At 41.0% G+C, this 21,663-nt stretch overlaps 2 protein-coding genes across 2 annotated transcripts; one reads left to right on the top strand and one right to left on the bottom strand.

Moving 5' to 3' along the window:
* Window positions 1-5,106: 5,106 nt before the first annotated feature.
* Window positions 5,107-8,889, bottom strand: LOC100193785 (AAA-type ATPase family protein / ankyrin repeat family protein). Its single transcript, NM_001359305.1, has 7 exons — window positions 8,630-8,889; window positions 7,300-7,410; window positions 7,097-7,195; window positions 6,899-7,009; window positions 6,501-6,801; window positions 5,988-6,127; window positions 5,107-5,840 (listed from the first exon to the last, which is right to left on the bottom strand). Exons 1-7 carry the CDS (start codon window positions 8,771-8,773, stop codon window positions 5,289-5,291), a joined length of 1,458 nt encoding a protein of 485 aa, NP_001346234.1. The 5' UTR covers window positions 8,774-8,889; the 3' UTR covers window positions 5,107-5,288.
* Window positions 8,890-16,485: 7,596 nt separating this feature from the next.
* Window positions 16,486-20,032, top strand: LOC100280871 (50S ribosomal protein L21, chloroplastic-like). Its single transcript, NM_001153791.2, has 5 exons — window positions 16,486-16,841; window positions 17,232-17,312; window positions 19,292-19,393; window positions 19,472-19,546; window positions 19,683-20,032. Exons 1-5 carry the CDS (start codon window positions 16,500-16,502, stop codon window positions 19,764-19,766), a joined length of 684 nt encoding a protein of 227 aa, NP_001147263.2. The 5' UTR covers window positions 16,486-16,499; the 3' UTR covers window positions 19,767-20,032.
* Window positions 20,033-21,663: the final 1,631 nt, after the last annotated feature.

Raw genomic sequence — 21,663 nt, forward strand, 5'->3', positions numbered from 1 at the left:
CATTCCAGTTTTCTTGTGCCTGAGTCCTTGGTTTATTGCAGAGAGACCCCTGGACTTTATTTTAATCACAGAAATAGGTTTAATTTAGGGTTTTGATTTCCAAAACTTGTAAATTTCATAATTTTTGCATATGAACTCCAAATTGGGTGGTTCAAATTGCAAAATGTTCATTATAATATTTTCTATCTATTTAAATTATATTCATTCACTGTTTCCATGTCTCAATTTTGTGGTTAGTCTCTAGGTTAGTGTAAGGTTATAGAATATTTATTAAAGGTAAAATAAAATATAAAACCCTAGTGAATATTCATGTGCTTAAATTTGTAGACCTAACCTCATTTAATGTATGACCCCATCCCTGGAATAAGTTTATTTAGGTAAGTAATTCACTGAGATAGACTTAGTTAGAGAACAATAGACCACTAGACATAGTGATCTACCCTAAAACCTAGATTGCACATGTGTGTCTTTACCCCTTTTATTGAACTTGTGTTCGCTCTATTGCATATGTTTGGTGTACTGTTCTTTTGTCATTCTCCAAGTGTGATGAATGAATGATTGTTTTGCGTAGACAACGAGCAGTCTAAGGTTCCCGAGCGTGTTGCAGGAGACTTCCCTGAGCAGCAACCTGGTGAAGGAAAGTGTCCTCTGATCTACCTAAGGATTGACTAGTGTTCTGTTTTCCTGTCCTTGGTTACCCTTCGGGAATTGGTTATTCTGATTAGTATCATGCTACTTCTTTACTTTAATAAATGAACATGATGAGAATATTTATGATATGTTGGTGATATTTTGATTATGATGATGAACGTGTGATACTTTAGGGGACTCGGGTTGTTTCCCAAGTACCTCTCCGTAATGACATGTTCGCTGGATGACCACCCGGGAAAACAGTACAACCATGAGGATGGAATGGGACGTCGTTAGCTGATTAATTGGATGAATCTGGGGATGTAGTTTGCTTCACAGTTGTGTCATCAATGGGGGCGGGGCATAGTGCTTGCTCTGCTAAGGGTGGGTGCCGAGGTTCATTCAATTTGGTTTTGTTAGTCACCCACCTTAGGGAGGAGTACTGTGTTTGTATGACTGGCGAAACCTAACGCGCAACTACACACTAGGGGAATCTTTGTAAAGGCTACGTAGTGAATCCCTGGCCATTCACCTCGGTAGTGAAGATCGGGTCTGTACAACCCAGGCTGGGAAGGGATCACGACTCGTGGGTAAAGTGTGCAACCTCTGCAGAGTGTTAGAAACCGGTATATAAGTCGTGCTCACAGTTATGAGCAGTCTTAGGAGCTCCTTTCATTAGAGTTACTCTAGATACTTTTATGTTGATGCTTAATGATGATGATTATATCGATGGTATTTGGTATTTCCTCTTAGAGGGAGTACTATTTGGGTTAATAACCTGGGATTATTGCTAAAACTTGGCTTTCTACTAGCAATAAATACCTAACCAACTAAAAGCAACTACTTTGAGCTTAACCCCACATACAGCTAGTCCACTTTAGCCAAATGAGATATTTGCTGAGTACGTTGATGTGTACTCACCCTTGCTTAAAAACACCAAACCCCAGGTTGTCCGCATTGCAACCAGTGCTCAGGAGAAGATGAAGGAAACATGGAGGATTTCCACGAGTTTTAGGACTTCGACGAGTTCTAGAATAGTTTAGTGGCAAACCCCCAGTCAGCTACCTATGAAGGCCTTATCATACTGTGTTTCGTTCAGCACTTTGATTATGACTTAAGTTAATGACTTTATGGATGGTTTAGACATCGTGATGTAATAAAGTACTTATTTCCACTATTATTTTGAGCAATATGTGATGATGTCCAATTATGTAATCGCTATGTATGTGAATTTTTTTATCTTGGCACGTACATAGTTTGCATTCAGTTTACCTTCACAAAACCGGGTGTGACACCAGTAGATCGTGCATATGGATTTGTAAAACATTATTTTGTATTGTAGGTTGCACTATTTATAGAGTGTAGTTTTAAATGAGAGATGACGATGAGTAAGTTGCTGGAGATAGCCTAATGGAACATCACTCATAGCCCTAAGGGCTAGATAGACATACCTTCTCATTTTCTGCATAAGGACTAGTTTATGATTCAACTTCTTTATTTCATGATGATCCATCTTAGCATGGTTTATATGATAAACATATAAAACCAAAAAAATAATGTATAAGGTTGAGATTAAGAATGGATGTACTTGTTAAAATAACACCGCACCCAACTACTTTGAGTCGTGACTTTATTGATATTACACTTTATTCATTGGAGAAAACTCTATATTATGCACCATGTGGGTATTATGGACCAAAAAAAGGAAAAAAAACATGGAGAAACATCAATTTCTATAAATCAAACTTATAGGTGTGCATGGAAAATAGAAACTATATAGCAAAGACATATAAGAAGCATGCCATGTGTTAAATACACCATGTTTTTGTGATGTATATATATATAATGCTACAACAAAGCTTTGGTTTCCAATGTGCTCATCGCGCGATGGAGATGGTATGGGGTCGACAGGAGCGATGGCTGCACGGAGAGGGCATAGGCACGCAGGCTCGATGGGGACAGTGGTGGCGTAGGGAGAGAGCTCACCTAGGAGGGCACAAAAAGAAGAAAGGAATGATAAGGGCATGAGAAAGTCCGAAATTATAGGGGGACACTTTATTACTTGTTCTTACAAAGAACTGGTACTTAAGACCTCTGGGAAGGGACTAAAAAGTGACATTTAGTACTGATTTTTACAAAGCACTAGTACTAAAGACCTTTAGGAGGAAACTAAAAAGGGACCTTTAGAATCGGTTCATGTAAGGTACTAATGGTTCTTTAGAGAGATGGCAGACTAAAACGAGAGGCGCTCTTTAGAGAGATGGAAGATAAAACAAAGCAAGTGATTATTTCAACTTAAAGCTATGGCACCAAGTTCCTCTCTATTCTTGGCACCAGCTCGAGGAGAATGAGGGTCTATAAAGCATGTACAGTAGTACCAGTTTAAGATACCAACCAATACTAATGTTAACTCATTAGTATCGGTTAAAGACACTAATCGGTACTAATGTCCTCTATAGTGGCATAATAGTTAAAACTGATATTGACGTTTGAGCTAGTACCGATTCTAAAACAAATGTACTTATGTCCTTGGATAGAAAGCCCTTTTGTAAAGTAGTGGATGCAACGGATCCTAGCCAGGGTTCACGACAAGCACTAGCGAGAAGCTCGCATCGAGGTTGCGCCTGCCACGTTGTCTATTGCTACGTTGTGGTGGTGCTTGCGCCCCATGCCTGTCAGCTCCAACAGGCCAGTCGAGACCACAATCATGTCCCCCTAGGCTTCAAGGCGTACAACCTCCAGGCCCTAGTTAGGTCTAGGAGAACATTGAGAAAGATGAGATAGAGATTGAAGAAGGTGAGATAGAGAGAAGAGATTGACATGTGGGTTAGATGTTGGACTTGTTGACAATAGCTTTTCTAACAAGCCTAATTGTTCAATCAAACAACTTTGAAGCTTCCTTACAACTTAGGCCCCTTTAGTAGGACTCCTTCAAAGGCTCCCTCAACTGTTCCTTCAAAAAGTCTACCAAACGACATACTTCTTGTTGGGGACTTGTTCTCAAATGTTATGAATTAAGAACAAGGCAACATAAATGTTAATAGTTAAAGACATTCGTCCTTCAAAACATTATTTCCCTTAGGATATAATGGTCTTCAGACGAAGGTTGTGAAGGACATACCTTCATCATCTCAATACATTATGAAGAATCAGGATCATATGACATATATAAATAAAACATGAATAATCATATGAAGTTATTGAACTATTTATATTTCATCATATAATCATGAATAAATATCAACAATATTGAATTGCATTTATACCTTCGGCTTGACAGAAGGTGAAAATATGAACTTGCAGGATCATATGACGTGCGAGTGAATACAAGTCAGCGTGCCCAGTACGGGGTTACTGTTCATCTATTTATAGGCACGGGACGCAGACCGGTCGAAATTACATTCATGTCCTTGATAACTAACTATAAGCATGGCACAAATTATCATGGACTGATCGGTCTTTTTCTCTTTAAGTCGATGCAGCCCTTCGTCTCAAGGCATGTCATTATGTCGAAGCTCACTGGATCGTAGCTTCAGTGTATACCTTTGTGTTGTGTCTGCTCTCGTGCCGTCCTGCCGAAGGTGTTTTTGCTTAGAGAACCTTCGGCAAAGAAGCAGGCCTCCAACACTTCTTTGTTGGTTTCTCTATTAAAATAGGAAGTAGCCAACTCCGAAAACCAAGCAAAGTTGGAAGCCCCCAAATGAGGATTCTTGGGCTCTCTCATTATTCTCTCTTCCGTGGAAATAGAAGTTGTGTTTCCAACAAAATGATCCTCCAAAGTCTCCTAAAAATAAGGAGCTATTTTTCTAGATGAGCCAAAGCTAGAGCTGGTGATGCAAAAGCCATGTTAAAGAGGCCCTTAGACTATCTCCAACAGGTTATCCATCCTATCTCTCATCTTATCTTCTATTACAAACTTCATTATATGAACAGTGTATTATACAGTGTGAAACAGTATTTTGGATGATCATGTGGGTGTGGGTAACTTGTTGAACACTTTATAATCCATAGATCATATTAGTTTTTTTTAAGAAAAACTAACTCAACCAAACAGACCTTGCGTAGGCATCCACGCTGCAGATCTACTTTCCACTGCTAGCAGTAAAGCAAGATTCCATTCCACCGAACGGCAATGCAGTGCAAGACGGCAAGTCTGGGATCTACACTATTCTGGAGGCACATGAGGTTGCTTGCTTTAATTTTTAGTGCATGTATGGTCTTGCCACATACAGATGCGCTCATGCACTTGAGCACAGCTCAATGGCATGTGAACAGCCACTTCTCTCTCCTTTTTTTTTTTTTGAAAGTGAATGTCATCAGATGACAATGGAGTGATGTAAAGGAATGGATTCGTAAAAAGAAAAATCGGTCGTCAAGGTTTAGTTAGGATTCAAATTCAATCACTTCAACCGTCAAATCTGAATTGATTATGCACGTACTGAAATCCGTATGTGGTACTGGCTATTCCACAGATGTCAAATAATGTTAGGGCATGATGTATAATTGTATATACCACATGCATTTTACTGCTATATAGCAACGACTAGATACAACACAGTCAGAATAGCCAAAAACGTTGGATGAGACGATACAGCCATAACTTCGCCCTTGGAGACAAGCATGAGATCATCGAGAAAAAATTCTCCTAAATTTACATGTCACTGCAGGTGACGTTGTCTGGAAATCTGACGAAGCCCTGCCTCCAGGTCTTCCAACGTGATCGTGATCATAGTATCGGCATCGTTGCAGCTGAAATCAAGCCGCGAATCCAGGTTCTCGCGGGCATTGATGAGCAGCGTGTCTACAAGGCCTCCATTCATCTGCTTCCTCTGCTCTTCAGTGATCTCCCTGGCAATCAGCTCTCCAATGGCTTCAATGCTGCAGCTTGGGTGCAGCTTAAACCCGTAAAGCAAGCTACAGTCACTTGGACTCTTCATCTTCATATGTAGGATCTCTGCTAGTTCTGTCGTACTGAAATCATCGAAATAGAAGAATTTCGTGACCCGCCTGCAGAAGCCATCATTCGAGGCGATGACTCGCTTCATTGGCTCACAGTACCCAGCAAATACGACAACTATCTTGCCACTGTCCATTACAGACATTATCTCCTCCAAGGCTTCTAAACCATAATCCTTGTCATCGGATTTTTGCATTGGTATCAACCTGTAAGCTTCATCCACGAAGAGAATACCTCCCTCTGCATCATGTATCTGTTGTCGTGGTCACGGTAACAATGTATGCGTAAGGTAGAACACAGAATAGAAATAAGTTCAGAACTTGTTTCGCAATTTCCCTGAAACTGAAATTTGTGCAGCTGACGGAGCCTTTCTGATGAAAAGAAAAGAGAGGATTAATACCTTCCTCCTAGTCTTTGGTCCAGTATGCCCCACAAATTCTCCAACAAGATCAGTTCGCTGAACTTCAGTTACTTTGTCAGTAGGGAGAATTCCAACCATGTGGAGGAGCTTTCCAAGAATTCGAGCAACCATAGTTTTGCCTGCAATAGAGGATAGATAATATAAACAGAGCATTGATGTTTTCAGTAACTATCTACCCAGCACTTGTGCATTTTACTGCACTGTACATGTAACTGCAAAATGTATAAGAAGCAGGCAGAATTAGAAAGAATGTAGCCTTTTAAGGACATGTTTAGCCAAACTTCCAGGTAACTAATTTCCGTTCATGATCAGATCAAAAGCTCCCAACAAGATGTTTAGCATTGGATAGCAGATTGTAACTGTACCATACAACCCAATGCAATGATAGGCAACACTATGAAAGCACCCTAAGGAAACCATGGCGAAGCTTTTGATCATAGAACTGAACAGAACTATGGTAACACAAAAAGGTTGCTTCTTTTGAAATTTTACCAGTTCCTGGATTGCCAAGAAATGCCATATGGGGAGCTCTCCTTTTAGCAATCCCCAAGCCCATAGCCCGTCGCTTCTCATCAAAAAACATTCCTCGTGCCCATCGGCGCAATTGCATTTTTAGCTCCTGCAATCCAACAATTTGTGACATTGCCTCTTCAAACTCTGACATTGCTTTCCCTTCGAGGCATGACATGAGAGCTTTCCGTTTTCTTTGCTCTTCCATATGATGAGTGAGGAGTTTCAGCAGCTTCTCGCTACCAGCTCCTCCTGGAATATGATTTAAGGGCATTTTGCCTTCCTGATGGAAAGATGTTATAACAAACCTTACCACATTGTAAATTACAATGTGATTTTAAACAATTAATTGAAAACCATTACTGTGAATCAAGTAGTACATCATCTTTCACAAAGCAATCAGGGTTGTAGCTTAGTAACACGCTAACTGTGCTGAAGTCTCCAGCTTGAATTGCATGCCAGACAGCTAAATGCAATGGTGTCATGCCATTCTGCACCACCATGGGTTGAACATATCAAATTTAGTGCATGCAGTAAGACAATCTCAAAGGAAATGAAAAGAAACAAGTAGTTCATACATTGGCTTTGGCTTCTATGTGTGCACCATGTTCAAGGAGTAGATTTGTTGATCCACAAGAACTGTTCTTCACTGCCATATGCAGAGGAGTCTCCCCATACTGTCAAAAAATGAGATAATTGGTTTATTTACTAAGCTCGATGCATGAAAGAAGTGTGGCAGAGTACCCAATCAGATGCAAAAGGAAAAAGGCAACTTAGTTACCATGTTCTTTGCCTCCAGATCAACTGTTTCTGTACCTTGCTGGTTAAGCAAGAACTTGACTATTTCTGTATTATTGTAGCCAGCAGCAACATGAAGTGGTGTTTGACACATCTGCAAATTACTATATTTTCAGAGGCGCTAGATTGCACAATTTTCCTATAGTACTTTAATCAAATTAATTTCTGCCTGTAAATGACTAGTTTGCTCTGCGTCCAGAAGGCAACTAAAGCCACAATTGCCAGCAAATAAAGAATGTTACTGCATTACGGCAGCACAGGATAATCAGGTCACAAAACAGAAAGGACAAAGTGCAATCAACCTTTCCCTCGTCATGCAATCAAACTACCAAATGTCATAAAAAATCTAAAAAATGTATGTTCTTACAAAATTAATTTATAGATATACTTTATTATTTACTTACCAATATATCTCAAATTTTAAGTTCTAATTCATCATAATTCATCTTATGTTAAGAGATATAAAAAAGATAATCATTTCTTTTATATCTCTTCTGGTGGAATATGATATACTGGCAGAGAAAATAATAAAGTATAGCTATACATTTTTAACTTTTGTTAGTTTGATTAATGATTGTATGAGAAGATTGATTGCACTGCAGTTTTTTCGAACAGACTAGATCAGCACATGCAAGGCGATTTAATGGAAATGGCCGCAGAGATTTTTGAAAGGAGACTAAAAACATATCTAACTACATTAGACCTGACAACTTAATCTTGTCTGCAAAGAACCAAACACACAAGATAAGAAAATTCTCGAGAGGAAGTGTTTGACATTCCGAAATCTGGGGATTTCTTAAAAAAATTAAGACAGAAGAAATAAAAAAGCACAATAAAAATATCAACCATTAGTATACCATCTTCTTGGCCCAGAAAGCATCAAAACGGCAAAGACAGAAGGAACCGCAGAAGAAACGCATAGGCTACACAATGGAGCAAATGAGCAATTAAAGTCGCAATCAAGAGTGAACGCAAGCTAAACGCGCAGTAAAGAAGCACGGGAACGAGGAGCAAACGCCGCCCCGCCGCCCAAGAAATCTATCCCAAAAAAAGGAAGTATAGAAAGCACAATAGCAAAGGGCAAATTAGCCAACGCCGCGTCACCGCCCGAGACAGAATTCAAGAACCAGCTCAAGAAAATCAAGCTACGTTACACGACTCCGAGCAAACTCACATTTCTACACATTAAAGGAAAATAAATCAGTTCCTAATGAATCTAGTACGCTCACCCACGAAGCAAGCATAGAATCGTGAAACCGACCCAAAGATCGCATTTTTTTAATCAAGAAAAGAAGCACAAATACCGCACGCACCACGGGATTTTTGTCATTGAGGAGGGAGGGGTTCTCCAGCAGCTTCCTCTGGACGCCGGCGAGGTCGCCGGCGCGCGCAAGATCGTGGATGGTCTCGACTTTGACCGGCCGAGGCCTCGGCCCCCCGTTCTGGCTCCCCGGCATCTCCTCCCTCCCCCTCCTGTGAACGTCCCCTCCGCGTGTGCGCCCGCGCGAGCGCTCTCCGCGTGAGTGTGAGGCTGTGAGCCTGTGAGGAGGAGCCGTCGAGGAGGGGGAAAAAAAGAGGAGGCGACGGCGAGGCCCTGAAGAGGACGGGACCAGGGCTTTCACTGTAAAAATGAGAAGCAAGTAAAATAACAATTTTGAAAAATATTTAAAGAAGATGTGAAGGTTATTTTAAAAATATATTTTTAGAAAGATCTCTCCAACTTTATTTTTAGTTGCACGACTGTACCAATAAATATAAATTATACAATATATTTTCTAAAAAATATTCATTGTTCTCACATTGATTTTTGTTTTTTATTTCTGTTCGGTTTTTTGTTGTATTTTTGGCATGTATCGTGGATTGTCTTGTTTCGTTTGTTGTGCGAGAAACTTATTTCCTTGCTTTTTTCTCTTTTGTACACATGCAAAAGTATTTTTGCAGTATCTAAATTTTAAAATAATATAGTACAAAATTGTTAGTATTATAATTTGTTATTGTTCTTGTATTATAATATATTAATATTTTTATCTAACTACATAAATAATAATTGTCTTTTAATTAACATAGATAAGAATTTGTCATACATATAGTTTGTCTAACCGATTTTTGTTCTCAAAATCAATGTAAATCATGATTACATAAATTATAAAAACTAAAACTTTAATTCTAGAAAAATGTGTGCAGTAATTGTCTTATGAATGGAAACTAAAGTCCCATTTTCTCGCTCTTGTATGTATTTTAGTTGTTCTATGTTTTACCAGAAAAAACCAAGAACGAGAAACCAATAAATAATGCAGCCTTCCTTTGACAAATAAAAACGAGAAAAACATGAGGTTTTTAGAGCATCTCCGAGAGCTTCAAAAATCCACTTTTAATCTTAGTTCTTTTATTAAGGGCCTATTTGAAGCATCGAATTTAAAAAAAAAAAGTTTATATCTCAATTTATAAAACTGGATTCCTAGTTTCTTGAAAACCAAGAAGCGATCGACGGATCCACGTGATAAAACGTGAAAATATATATGTGCAAGAGTTTAAAACATATATGGTTTAAAATTTTGATAAAATATTCTCCAACAACTTATAATCTTTTCACACTTAGGCAAATCAACTGATCCACGTGAAAAATATATATGTGCAAAGCGATGTATCAATCTGGCAAATTAACCGATCCACATGAAAATATATGTGTGCATAGTGGTGTATCAATGTATGGGCTATTTTGGAACAAAGAAAAAAATCATAAATCCTATGTTTTCTGGACTAATTCGTGTAAAATTCATATATCATTCTTATAAAATTCCTACGTTCAAAAAGAGCCATAAATGTGAAAGGATTATGGTGAAAGGACATAGATACCCATAAAGGATAGGATAGTGTTTCCAATATAAATATACAAGAGGCCATTTGGATCTTCCATTTTAAACGAAATGAAATTTACTTAACACGATACTTTATTTTATTTTTAACTTGGTATTCCATCATTTTTCAAAGTTTATATATAAGTCTATTCCAAATATATAAGATAAGGGTAAAAATTAAATTTATGTATCACGGTCTTTAAATTATAACACACTCTTCGACTCGCTCTCACGAGGGCTGGCTAGAGGTGTAACCGAATTAAATATAGATAAATATTACTGAAATTATATTTGTTTTTTATACTTTTATTCGGATTCAAAATAGCTTTGATACAAATACAATATAGAAGTTCTCAGATGTAAATATGGATAGCCGGACACGTATATCATCAGTAACACTTTTTAATCAGATACCGTGTAAGACATCATTCCATAAATATCATGGTTGTTATAATCATTCAGTCCCTCTATGAGTCCAAATATTCTTTAGGACTATATGTGTACCTATTAGGGATGGCAATGGATGTCATTTATCCGCGTACCCGCGGATAAAAAACCCGTTGGGCACGGTTTTGGGTACGAGTCTGTACCCATGGATACGGATACGGATAGCAATTAATATCCGCGGATATTTTTAAAATGGATACGAAAAATCAATATCCATACCCGAATACCCGAATATCCGTTAAAATTACACCCGTCCCACAGGCCCACGGGCCACATCGCCACAGCCCACAACGCCACAAGCGTTCTCCAGGCTTCCAGCAATCCAGCGAAGCCCTCGCTCGGCCAGTCGGCCTCCATCTCTCATTCTCTCCCCCTCTGTCGTCTCCCACTCGGCCACTCCTACCGCCGCCGCCCACTCCTACCGCCGCCACCCACTCCATCTCACCTCTACCAGACTCCCGCTGCCGCTGCCGCTGCCCGCTACCGGTCCGGGTCCCTGGCTCCTTGCGCGGCTCCCGGGCACAGAGCGCAGATCTCCAGCTCGTCCTCAGCCCCTGCATCGCTGACTCCCTGCGCAGCTCGTCCTCAGTCCCTGCATCGCTGACTCCCTGCGCGCCTGGCCGCATGCGGCCTGCTCCTCTTAGTCCCTGTGTGTGCTACCTCCCCTCAGTCCCCGGCTCCAGTGCGGCTGTCCCGGTGTAAAGTACAGGTTATTCCAGATGCAACGACTTGTTGATTGTTTTTTTCACCCAAATGCAAGTACAGGTTATTCCAGATGCAACGACTTGTTGATTGTTCGAATTTGCTGGATTTATATATTTTGTATGTGTAGTGGGCAAACGGATATATCCGCGGATATCCGTTACCCGCGGGTAACGGATGTGGATACTGTTTGTTATCCATGGCGGGTAACGGGTACGGGTTCGGATATCGGATATAAGTCGCGGATATGGATGTCCAGAGACACTATCCGCGGATATTTTACCCGTTGCCATCCCTAGTACCTATGTTGCGCCTCCGTAAAATATTTTTTAGACTATATGTGTACATTCTTTGTACTTTTAATTTCTTTCATCATAAAATCATCAAAATGCAATTAAATTCAAAAAAATATTCTAGTTTTGATAAAAAAGATACAAGTTACCAAGACTAATAAACACTTTATAAGAAGATAACATCAAGTCACCACAAGAAATGATAAAATGAAGAAACTTACGTACTTAAAGTGATTTCACGTGTAACTCACGTGAAAGTAAAATGAAAAAAAATGTTGTCATCTTGTGAATTTTATGGACAAAATATTTTTAGGATCCATAAAAATTCATGAATTTCTGAAACTGTTTATATATTATTATTATTTTCTGCATAAATCATCAAAATACACACTACTATCCGAAGAGATATATCTGATAAGTTCTCTAAAATCCGGCGGATATTAGATATATTGTATTATATTTATATCCAAATTAAATATCTGTATTCGTATTTATTATTCGATAAAATAAAATGTATGGACATCTGGAAATTACATTAGAACCTGTATTTACTTTTTTTTAATCCGAGATCAAATGGATATTTCCGAACCATTTTACATCGATCCATGTCCAAGATCACGCGTGAGTGACCGAATGAATTGGTGTCGGTGGGCGGGCGTGGGTCTGCACGTGGGGAGCCTGCGTCGCACAGCTGTCTGTGCATTCGCGGCTCGGTGGACGGACGCGCTGCTCGATCGCTGCCAGCTCTGGCCGCGCATGTCTAGCCCACTGGAATCCAAAAGGCAAAAGCCAACCCCAACGGGTACTAGCCGGTGTTCTCAGATAGGAGCAAATTTCTTTCGTTATCCAAAAAATAGCCATTCCTTTATGATAACCAGAAATAAGAAGCGCCCTAATCGGAGAATCCTATAAAATTGTACTTCCTCCATTTTTTTATCTAACGTTTTGCAATTCATTTTTTTGACGTCAAATAAAAAAATGAGAGTATTACGGACTCAATAAAATAACATTTTTAGATATAGGAGTTAGTCAACGAACTGGACAACAACAAACAGAGCACACAGTTCACGAACAACAATAGGCAAACGGTGACGGTTACACAAATTCTTAAACACAACAATTTTGCAGCAAATACTTACTCGGAATGACGATTCTCTGTGTTGTACTTGTACACTTGTATGTGTGGGCAAACGAAACAAGGATACACTAGCCCCATTCCTTTTGAAATGCGAGTCTAGTATATAAACTAGTCGCTTGTGCGCGCCAGCGCACGTTCACCTGCAGATTTTATATCAACAAAAATAGACAGCCATACAAATTTAAAAGAGCAGAAAATGATCATTTATACAACTCCAGAGAGGTGAAAATTCACAACATCTTCATATAAAATATTAATGACTATGTAAACTTCTTGATATAAAATATTGATGACTATGTAAATTTGAGGGACTTGTATTGCTCAAATCTCCAGGGAATTGCACCTAAGCAAAAGTACGCTGAAATAAAAAAATCCTGATATCTTCTCTTTGGACACAAGGGTAGGGTTTCTGAAAAAATCAACCAAAGGCAATAGCTCGGATTATAATCAGTAAAATTGGTAGTTTAATCAATCAGTATTGTCTTGAGAATCACAGACTGGAGCAGCAACGGAAGGGGGCAGTTTGCAACAACTAACAACCTTGACATAATTAATTGAAGGTCACAATACCTATGTTGAGATACCATAGACTGCAAGAGCAGCAGCCAAAGGGGAATAGTCTGCAACAACTAATAGCTTTGACATTAATAAGTGAAGGTCCCAATATCACATGACTATGGATAACTCAAATTACCAAGTTCCTCTTGCATAAGTATGCCGATTTTAGCTGATTTAACAGATGGTGGCTATACTTTAGCCAAGAACTAACAAAAGTCAGTCATTTTACAGGTGTGACGTGTGAAAAAACAAAATTAACACCAAGAATAAGTAACAGACGGCAGAGGCACAAAACAATTTTGTCTCAACAACACAACATAAATAGCCTTGGCTGCAGTTTTTGCAGCAGTCAGAGAAGCTTTGGCCTTTGGAAGGTTTCTAGAGAGAATTGGAGCTTGCTCTCCAGAAGGTCAATGTCCAGCAGAAGTAACTTGTCATCCAGCCTCCTGACTTCCTTGGTGAATCCAGAAAGGAGTGTCATAAGGGCCGAAGTACACTATTGACTCTCTAACAGGAGGGCTGCCAGCCTTGCTTCCACACGCTGCCTGGGTTCGATTTCGCACAGTCGCATGAAAGGAAGAGAGCGGTAGTGGAGAGGAGTATCACGAGGAAACTTGCCACGGCGAAGGCCACAGCCTCACAGGGAAGAAAGAGATGCCGCTCGCATAACCGCCATTGCCAGAAAGCTGCGTCCCCTGTCCTTTCCAAGGCTCATCCAAGGGCGTGTCGACAACCACGGGTCCACAATGATCCACCGCGCGTGCGTTCGCCCCGCCGTTGCCGCTAGCAGCGCCTCCTTCTTCCGCAGCGACAGCAGCAACAACATCGCCACCCCGTCGGCAGCGCGGAGGCGTGGACCATTTGTGGCGGTGCCGTGTCGCGGAGGGGTGGTACGTGACGGGGGACGGGCGGACGGCGCCATCCTCGGTTGGATCGCGAACTTTCTACCGCCAGATACGGGACTCCACCAGATTTCGCGGCTAAGGAAGCGCTAGCCGTTGGATTGTGATCAGGCGGCTGGACGAAAACAGGACGACGTGACCAGTTCGAGATGCGATTTTTTCTCCTAAGTGTTGATGGTCGTTGGATGAGCATCGTGTGGCTGCATTAAAAAACGTTGACGTGGACGCACGGCTGGGCAGATTTGTGTCCTGCTTTAATATATAGAAATTACAGTTTTCTAATTGTCTGCGGAGCATTTCTTTGCAAGTGGCTGGAATAATCCATGGACTACGAGTCTGATGATTATTTATTTTATTATGATAAAGTCTTGATAGTTTTGTAATGCAAACTGCCCTGATCATGTTTAATTTGTGCCGCAATTTTGGCATCAGTATCACTGTTGTGTTTTGTAATGCAAACTGCCTTGATCATTTTTCTATGACACCGAGATACCTGGTAAGCTGGCAACTAGGTATTCACTGGCAGTTGATGTGGTCTAGCTCGGCGCCACGATCTGTAACGCCGAGCTAGGAGATGGCGTCGACGGTGTGATGGCCGTTGGCCCCTACGCGCGAGCACACACACATGTTGCTACCAAGAGCAACGGTGGTTTAATTCAGATAACTGACTCTTTCGCATGCATATCCGCTCCGCTTTCGGTGGTGATACGCATGCATATCCGCTCCGCTCTTAGAGTCGTTTCCTCGTTCACGGCGCTTGCTTCCATTGCAATGAAATGCGCAGTTGTCTTGGACTGGGAGAGGGACATGCCGACTGCTGGCTGATCTGGCGATTTTGGCCCTCAGCTAGTCAGCTGCCTAGCTAGGACGTTCGTCCGATTTCTACAGTGGTGGTTTGATCGATCACGGCATACAGAGACGTCAAGCAAGCAACAGTGACAGTCAGTCAGTCTTGTTTAATGACACACATGTGTGTGCTCGCGCGTAGGGGCCAACGGCCATCACACGGCCGACGCCATCTCTTAGCTCGGCGCCACATATTATAGCGTCGAGATAGGCCACATCAGCTACCAGTGTATCTAGTTGTCAGCTCATCAGGTACCTCAGCGTCATAGGTAATGGCCCCGAGGCGTATTACCTCAGCGCCATGAGCCATGACGCCGAGTAAAGAGTCCAAAAATAACATTAAGTCATTTAGAGGTCTAAACGTGAAATTGTTTCGAAAAAAAGACTAAATTGCAAAAAAAATTGGTTTGGTTGAGGAGTGAAGGGGAATGAAGTGGCTCTATTTCTATTTCCTGAGTTTGGTTTCGAAATAGGAGCGGAACGACTCCTGGAGTTTTCATATGGGAATATAGCATAAATAGTTAGGATGCCCCCTCTATCAAAATGACCGGATGCGAGTGGTCTCTCACCTCTCCTCCCATCCACACACATATACTCACCAACCAAACAAAAAACAGAGTGGCTTCATTTTCTTCTACACTTCAACTAAACAAAAAATGGAGCAACTCTATTTTACTTGGAGTGAAGTTTTTCTTCTACATTTCAACCAAACATAGAGGGTATTTGGGAGTGAAGTTTTTCACACTTTTGGAAGAATACTGCAGTATTCTCAAATACTATATTATTATACACATAATGATGTTTGACAAGATATCTAAAATCTCTGTTTTCAAAACTGAAGTATTGCAAATGCTGCTGTTGTTTTAAGATATTCTAAACTTAGGTCTGGTCCTCAGTTTCCAAAATTGTAGTATTTTAAACTGTGGTATTGTCATGACTAAAGTATACTATAATATTTCAGAAAATATAGTTTTCAAAAACTTTGTTCCCAAATAAGATTTTATTCTAAAAAACTGGAATAAACCGTTCTATTCTAGTTGACTCCCTAACAAACACACATGCTAAAAGCTGAGCCAATTAGCAACGCTATGCATGCGGGTGCGTATAACACTGTTTTGCACTGTATATGCACTGTTTACATATAGAAGTTTAAAATAAACAGTGAGATAATGTGTGATATAGCAAGTCTGCTTATGGATGAAGGGCTTCGACAGTTCGACTCCCTCCGTGGAGCACGACGCTCAAGTGCACAGATTTGCAAAAGCAAATTGAACTTGTGTAACAGTTTTTTTAGGTTTGTGTAAATGTTTTCAAGATGTTATTTTGCTGTAGTTTTCAAATTAGTTCTACGAGATTCTACTTGAATTTGATATACTGAACCGACGGCTTTCAATCGGAAGGGCCCCTGTCCCCCTCCTAAGTCCTAACTCCTATCCACAATGGCACAATATTATCGCTGCCCTCCCCTTTCGTCATCCATGACTTCCCTCCCCGCCGCGGTCATGGCCACCGCGACGACGCTGCCCCTAGGCCTCCTCCCCTCCAAAACGCTGACCCTCTCCCCTCTCCCTTCTGCGCGCCGATCCCTCTCCATCGCCGCCGTGGAGCCCCGGCGCTGGCTCCTCCGAGCCGCCGCTGAGGAGGCGCCTGAGGCCGTGGAGGTTGAGTTCGTGGAGCCCGACGCGGAGGCGGAGGAGGAGCCCGCGGTACCGGAGCCCGTAGAGGCGCAGCTCGCCGCCGCGGGGGCTGGGAAGGACGCCGACATCTTCGCTGTTGTCATGGTGGGTTGGCTCCCTCTAGCTCCTCCAACGATGCAACTTTGGACTGAATTACTTGAAGATGATATGTCTTCATTTATGCTGCATTACCTGTAATATTAGGAATGTCTTACATTGCATGGAAAATGGCTAGGATGGTGGTGTGACTACTAACAGTAATGCTCGATCACACGGTGCTTGCATAGTGATGCTGAGTTGCTGACAATTGCAGGGCTTCATAATATTTACTAGTTGCCTTACATTGACTGATTTTTACCTTTTTTTTCAAAATGCTGAAATATGCAAGAATGTATCTCGTAGCAGGCAATTGTTTGTGTGTTCTTGTCCGAATGAGCAGTTTGAAAGACAAATGACTGAAGACTTATATATCCTGACTGCTTTCCTTTATTACAGATTGGTTCAAGACAATACATTGTGATGCCGGGCAGGTATATATACACACAGAGACTGAAAGGTGCCAATGTCAATGATCAGGTTTGATGATTCACCTATCTGCATACTCCAAGCTGATAGTCTAGGTTGTGAGATGTTGTATAGTCTCCCTCCTGCAATTCTTTTGATACAGAAGTTAGGAGAATCTTCTGCTTATCTTGATGCATTTGTGCCCTTGTAGCAGCAATTGCTTACTAAATATTTCCTCAAGAGCTTGCAAAAACTACAACATATACATCCTTCTTTCTAGATGTCCTGTTATGGTGGATTTTTGATATGTTGTGAGCAGAGAGAAAAGCCACCATTGGCCTCTATTCTGTAGTCTTCGTCTGCTCACAGTCCTAGATCCAAATGATACAATGCATCAGGTGCAAATGCATAGACATTTCCACTATGATGGTACTATCAACTCAGGTTTTATTCATAGTCACATAAAATGGGGTCGAAGGCATCGACAATCGACTTGGGAACGTCGACCCTGACTAGGTGCGCGGGGTCATTTTTTACTCAGCAGTGTAAAAACCTCTCTCAAGGAGCGTACCATGTTCTTCAACCTTCTTGACCTGAGTCAATGGTGTGGTGTTAGTCATCTGACTAACAATGATTACTCGGCCTAGTTGGTTGCTTGAACTCGATTGAGGGCACCAAAGCGATTAGGTTGACAAGGTTTCTAGTTGTTTTGTTAGTCATCAATAAATCACGATTAGTTGTCCGATTAGATAAGGGATGGCTAGGCTGGTTACCGTCATTGGGTGGGCCTAAACAATTGGGCTTCAAGGTAAGTTACTGGGATGCCAATTTGGCCCAGTACGCACAGACAGGAGCAGCCAGCAGAAATCAAACCACCACATGTCTTCCACTCGGAGGCTTCAAGCTGCAGTAGCCGGCGGTCCTTGATCGCCTTCCCTACCTCCACCATTGCTGAGTCCCTTCCTCAGGCCGCTGCCAGTCCCCTTCTTTCCTCTGCTGACCTTATTTTACAATTACTGCAGCTTGGTGGCTCCCTGATTCAAACTGCCGCTGGCCCTGTTGTAGCTGCTGAGCTCTGGTAGCCCTGCTCCCGGGGACTACCAAGATGAGCTCGCCCTTTGATGTTGAGTGTCCCTCTCGTCCTCCATCTGCTTCTCGCCTTGCCCAATTGACCCCCTTAGGCTATGCTTGTTACGCTGCTATGTTCTCTTGATCTTGTTCTAGTGCCATTAAAACTCACTAGTATCTTCTGCTCTCGTGCTTTTATTCTCTTGTTGTTTGCTTTTATAGTATAGCATATATATAGTATATTGGTCTTGGAATATACAGACTACATGGATTGGCTAGGCTCGACTAATCAGTCTGGTCAACAACTAATCATGACTAATCATCTAGTCTGTGTCATGGCTACTAGAATCGACTAGGTGGTTTACAAATATTGGTATGATGGCAAGAAGGGAAAAAAATATAAAGAGTGGATACAATTTTAGGACTATATTATGTTTTCTTCATTTGAGGTTATGTAGAAAGTGATATTAGGTTCTAAGATCACTGGCAATTTTTGTATCATTATTTATTTGGTACCAAGTCCATATGCAAAGAATGCATGTTGTGTTAAGGAAGATCAGCAGAAAGGGTAATGTAATAGGTTTGCGGAAGCGGAAGAAAAGGAGTTAATCGTAATCTACTACAACTGCATTACTTTTAACTCAGTGTACTAGAACAAATTATGTAATGCCAAAACAGTGATACATATTGTCAGAGCACACTTTGTAATCATTTGATGTGATATTGATGTAGTACTAGAAGCAAAAGAATCGTCAATTTGTAATCATAGTAATGTTATAAATTTCAGCTGCTGTGCAAATTTTTTGTATTTGTTTGTGATGCACTTGTATGTTGTAGCAAATACGTTACCTTTACTTGATATAAAGTAATTAACATGTCCTGGGGAGCCTGTTCAGTGCTTTTGTACATATTAGCCTCATTTAGTCGCCCATTAATTTGTATTTTGTAGAAACTTTCAGTCCTCAATAGTTCTTGATTTACAGATCATATTAAACAAGGTGCTACTGGTGTCAACTAGAGAAAAAGCTTACATTGGCATGCCAGTGGTGACCAACGCTGCTGTTCACGCAGTGGTTGAAGAACAGGCATGTCGTCTGCATGTTGTTGGATAAACAGTGGATACAGACTTCTCACTGGTTTCTAAACCCATATTTGATCCACAGGGACGTGATGATAAAGTTATAGTCTTCAAGTACAAGAAGAAGAAGAAGTACCAGAGGAAACTTGGTCACAGACAGGTACACTTCCAGTAACATCCTCAATTCCTAATGGAAGTTGGAAGCATAATGACGACCACTGAATTGGAATTTACATGTCATATACTTGAAGATGGACTGAATAATTCTGCATAAACAATTTTCTTGTATTTTGTAGCCAAACACAAGGTTAAGAATCACAGGCATAAGTGGATACGAAGAGTACCCTGCTGACCCAATACTTGACCCTGCTGCAGCTTAAGCTAAATTGTAAGTTATGTAGTTACAAATCGGCTGGTAGTACAGTAGCATGCAAGTTTTGTTCTTGTTTACTTTTTTTTTCTCTGGAAGGAACACTTTTCATCAAAATTTTACCTTGTTTTGTGTTCCAAATGCTGCCAGTCAACAAGTGGTTCCATGTATTTATTTCATGAGCTCTTATTCTTGTTCCTTTTCAACTTGTGTGTGCTAGCCACTAGCCAGTTGTATTACATGACATTCCATAAAGAAGAGATTTCTTTTTACTACAAGTTGGGCATTCTAGCCTTCATTTGGGCAGTTTGCATGGTAGGTGATACGCTCACCACTTAAATTTGTTAGTTTGGTGGTATTGTATAGATTTGTGCTGCATCCGATGTCATAATATTATTATTTACTGAGTGATCGTGACAATACGAGTATAAAGCAATTTGCGCAGTTTGTGAAGCAAGCTTGAAGCTTGTCCTTAGCCAAGGTATCTCTGGCATAAGAAATACTTTAGTTATAGCTGACACTAGAATCTTTCTACAAGTTGACTTTTAAATAATTCGTAAAGTCTCATTTGTTGTGTTGGATTTTATTCGGATTTAGCTAGGCAAAAAATGCAATTCCATTTGAGAGCCCACAATTGGGTTTGACGGCATCGATCCACCATGTTAATTCTGAGGAAGGCTATATACTGTCATATATGTTGTCAGATGAGAGGACCTCATGAGAACGGTGGATAAGAGTGCTTGCAGGTGTGGAACGCTTTTAAGTAACGAAAGTTCTGCAGACTTGTAGATTTGAGTACCAGACAGTGCAGGCATTGTAACCTTGGGGACTACAGACTATTCGATCAGCGGTTTTATAACGTTCAAACAGTGCTCAGAACAGATTGTGGAAAATATGGTTTATCATAAGACGTAATGCCTCCGAATGGTGTGCAGCCCGTGAATAAACTATGCAGGTATCTACATCCAGCGGTTGCTTCTACGATCTGTGTCCTATACAATAATCCGTCGTCCAACTTTCAGACAAATTGGTTCTTGAGAGTGCGTTTGCCGGAGACCAAAACGAGGCTAGCCACGTCATACCAGTCAATTTAAGGCCTTGGAGTGGAGGATACCAGCAAGTTGCTTTTTTACCGAATCTACCAGCTCTGGTACATGGTACTAGTTGGCTTGGCTTCTCAAGCGCAATCAGGCTGGAGTACGTCAGAAGTTTTTGGATGGATGACTACCGGAAGATTTTTGCTAGGGTTTGGTGGGGACATCGATGGCACACCTGGGATATTCTAGCTGCAGGCAGGGAAGCCCAGGAGTGTTTCGGCTTTCAGGTCGTCTCTGAAAATCGCGCGTAACCTCGGCAGAGATCCCAGCTAGCTCTCTGCCCAGGATTTTTACTTGCGTGGGGATGCTGATGCTACGGCGTGGGTAGGTAGATTCCACGTTGGGCCGGGGAAACGACATCGCCCACCCCGACCATTGTTTTATTTGTTTTACTATTTCTTTCTATTAAACGGATGCAGCCCCGCGACCAAAAGCAGCATCCACGTCGCTTAAAAAATCTCCTCCGCACACGTGTCCCATATCACTTCACCTTGGCGATACAACGAATCAGCCGCTAACATGCCTTCTCTTCAACTTCCCAACTAAATAAAATAAAAAGAAAGCAGAAAGAAAGCATAGCGCCCAAAAGGCTCTCGACCTCTCGCTTTGCAGCCTACAGCTACTCACTCTCTCCCTCTACATGGTTTAGTCGTTTTAGATTTATCCTAAATCAATTATTATTAACTTTGACCAGTTATATCTCATGTTTCATAATATTTTACAATATAAAAGTAAAGTTATTAGATTCATCATGACTTTAACTACAATTATATGTAATTTTTTTAGTTTAGAATAATGTAATCTTATATA

Source organism: Zea mays, chromosome 4 (assembly GCF_902167145.1).
Source record: "Zea mays cultivar B73 chromosome 4, Zm-B73-REFERENCE-NAM-5.0, whole genome shotgun sequence".
NCBI lineage: Eukaryota > Viridiplantae > Streptophyta > Magnoliopsida > Poales > Poaceae > Zea > Zea mays.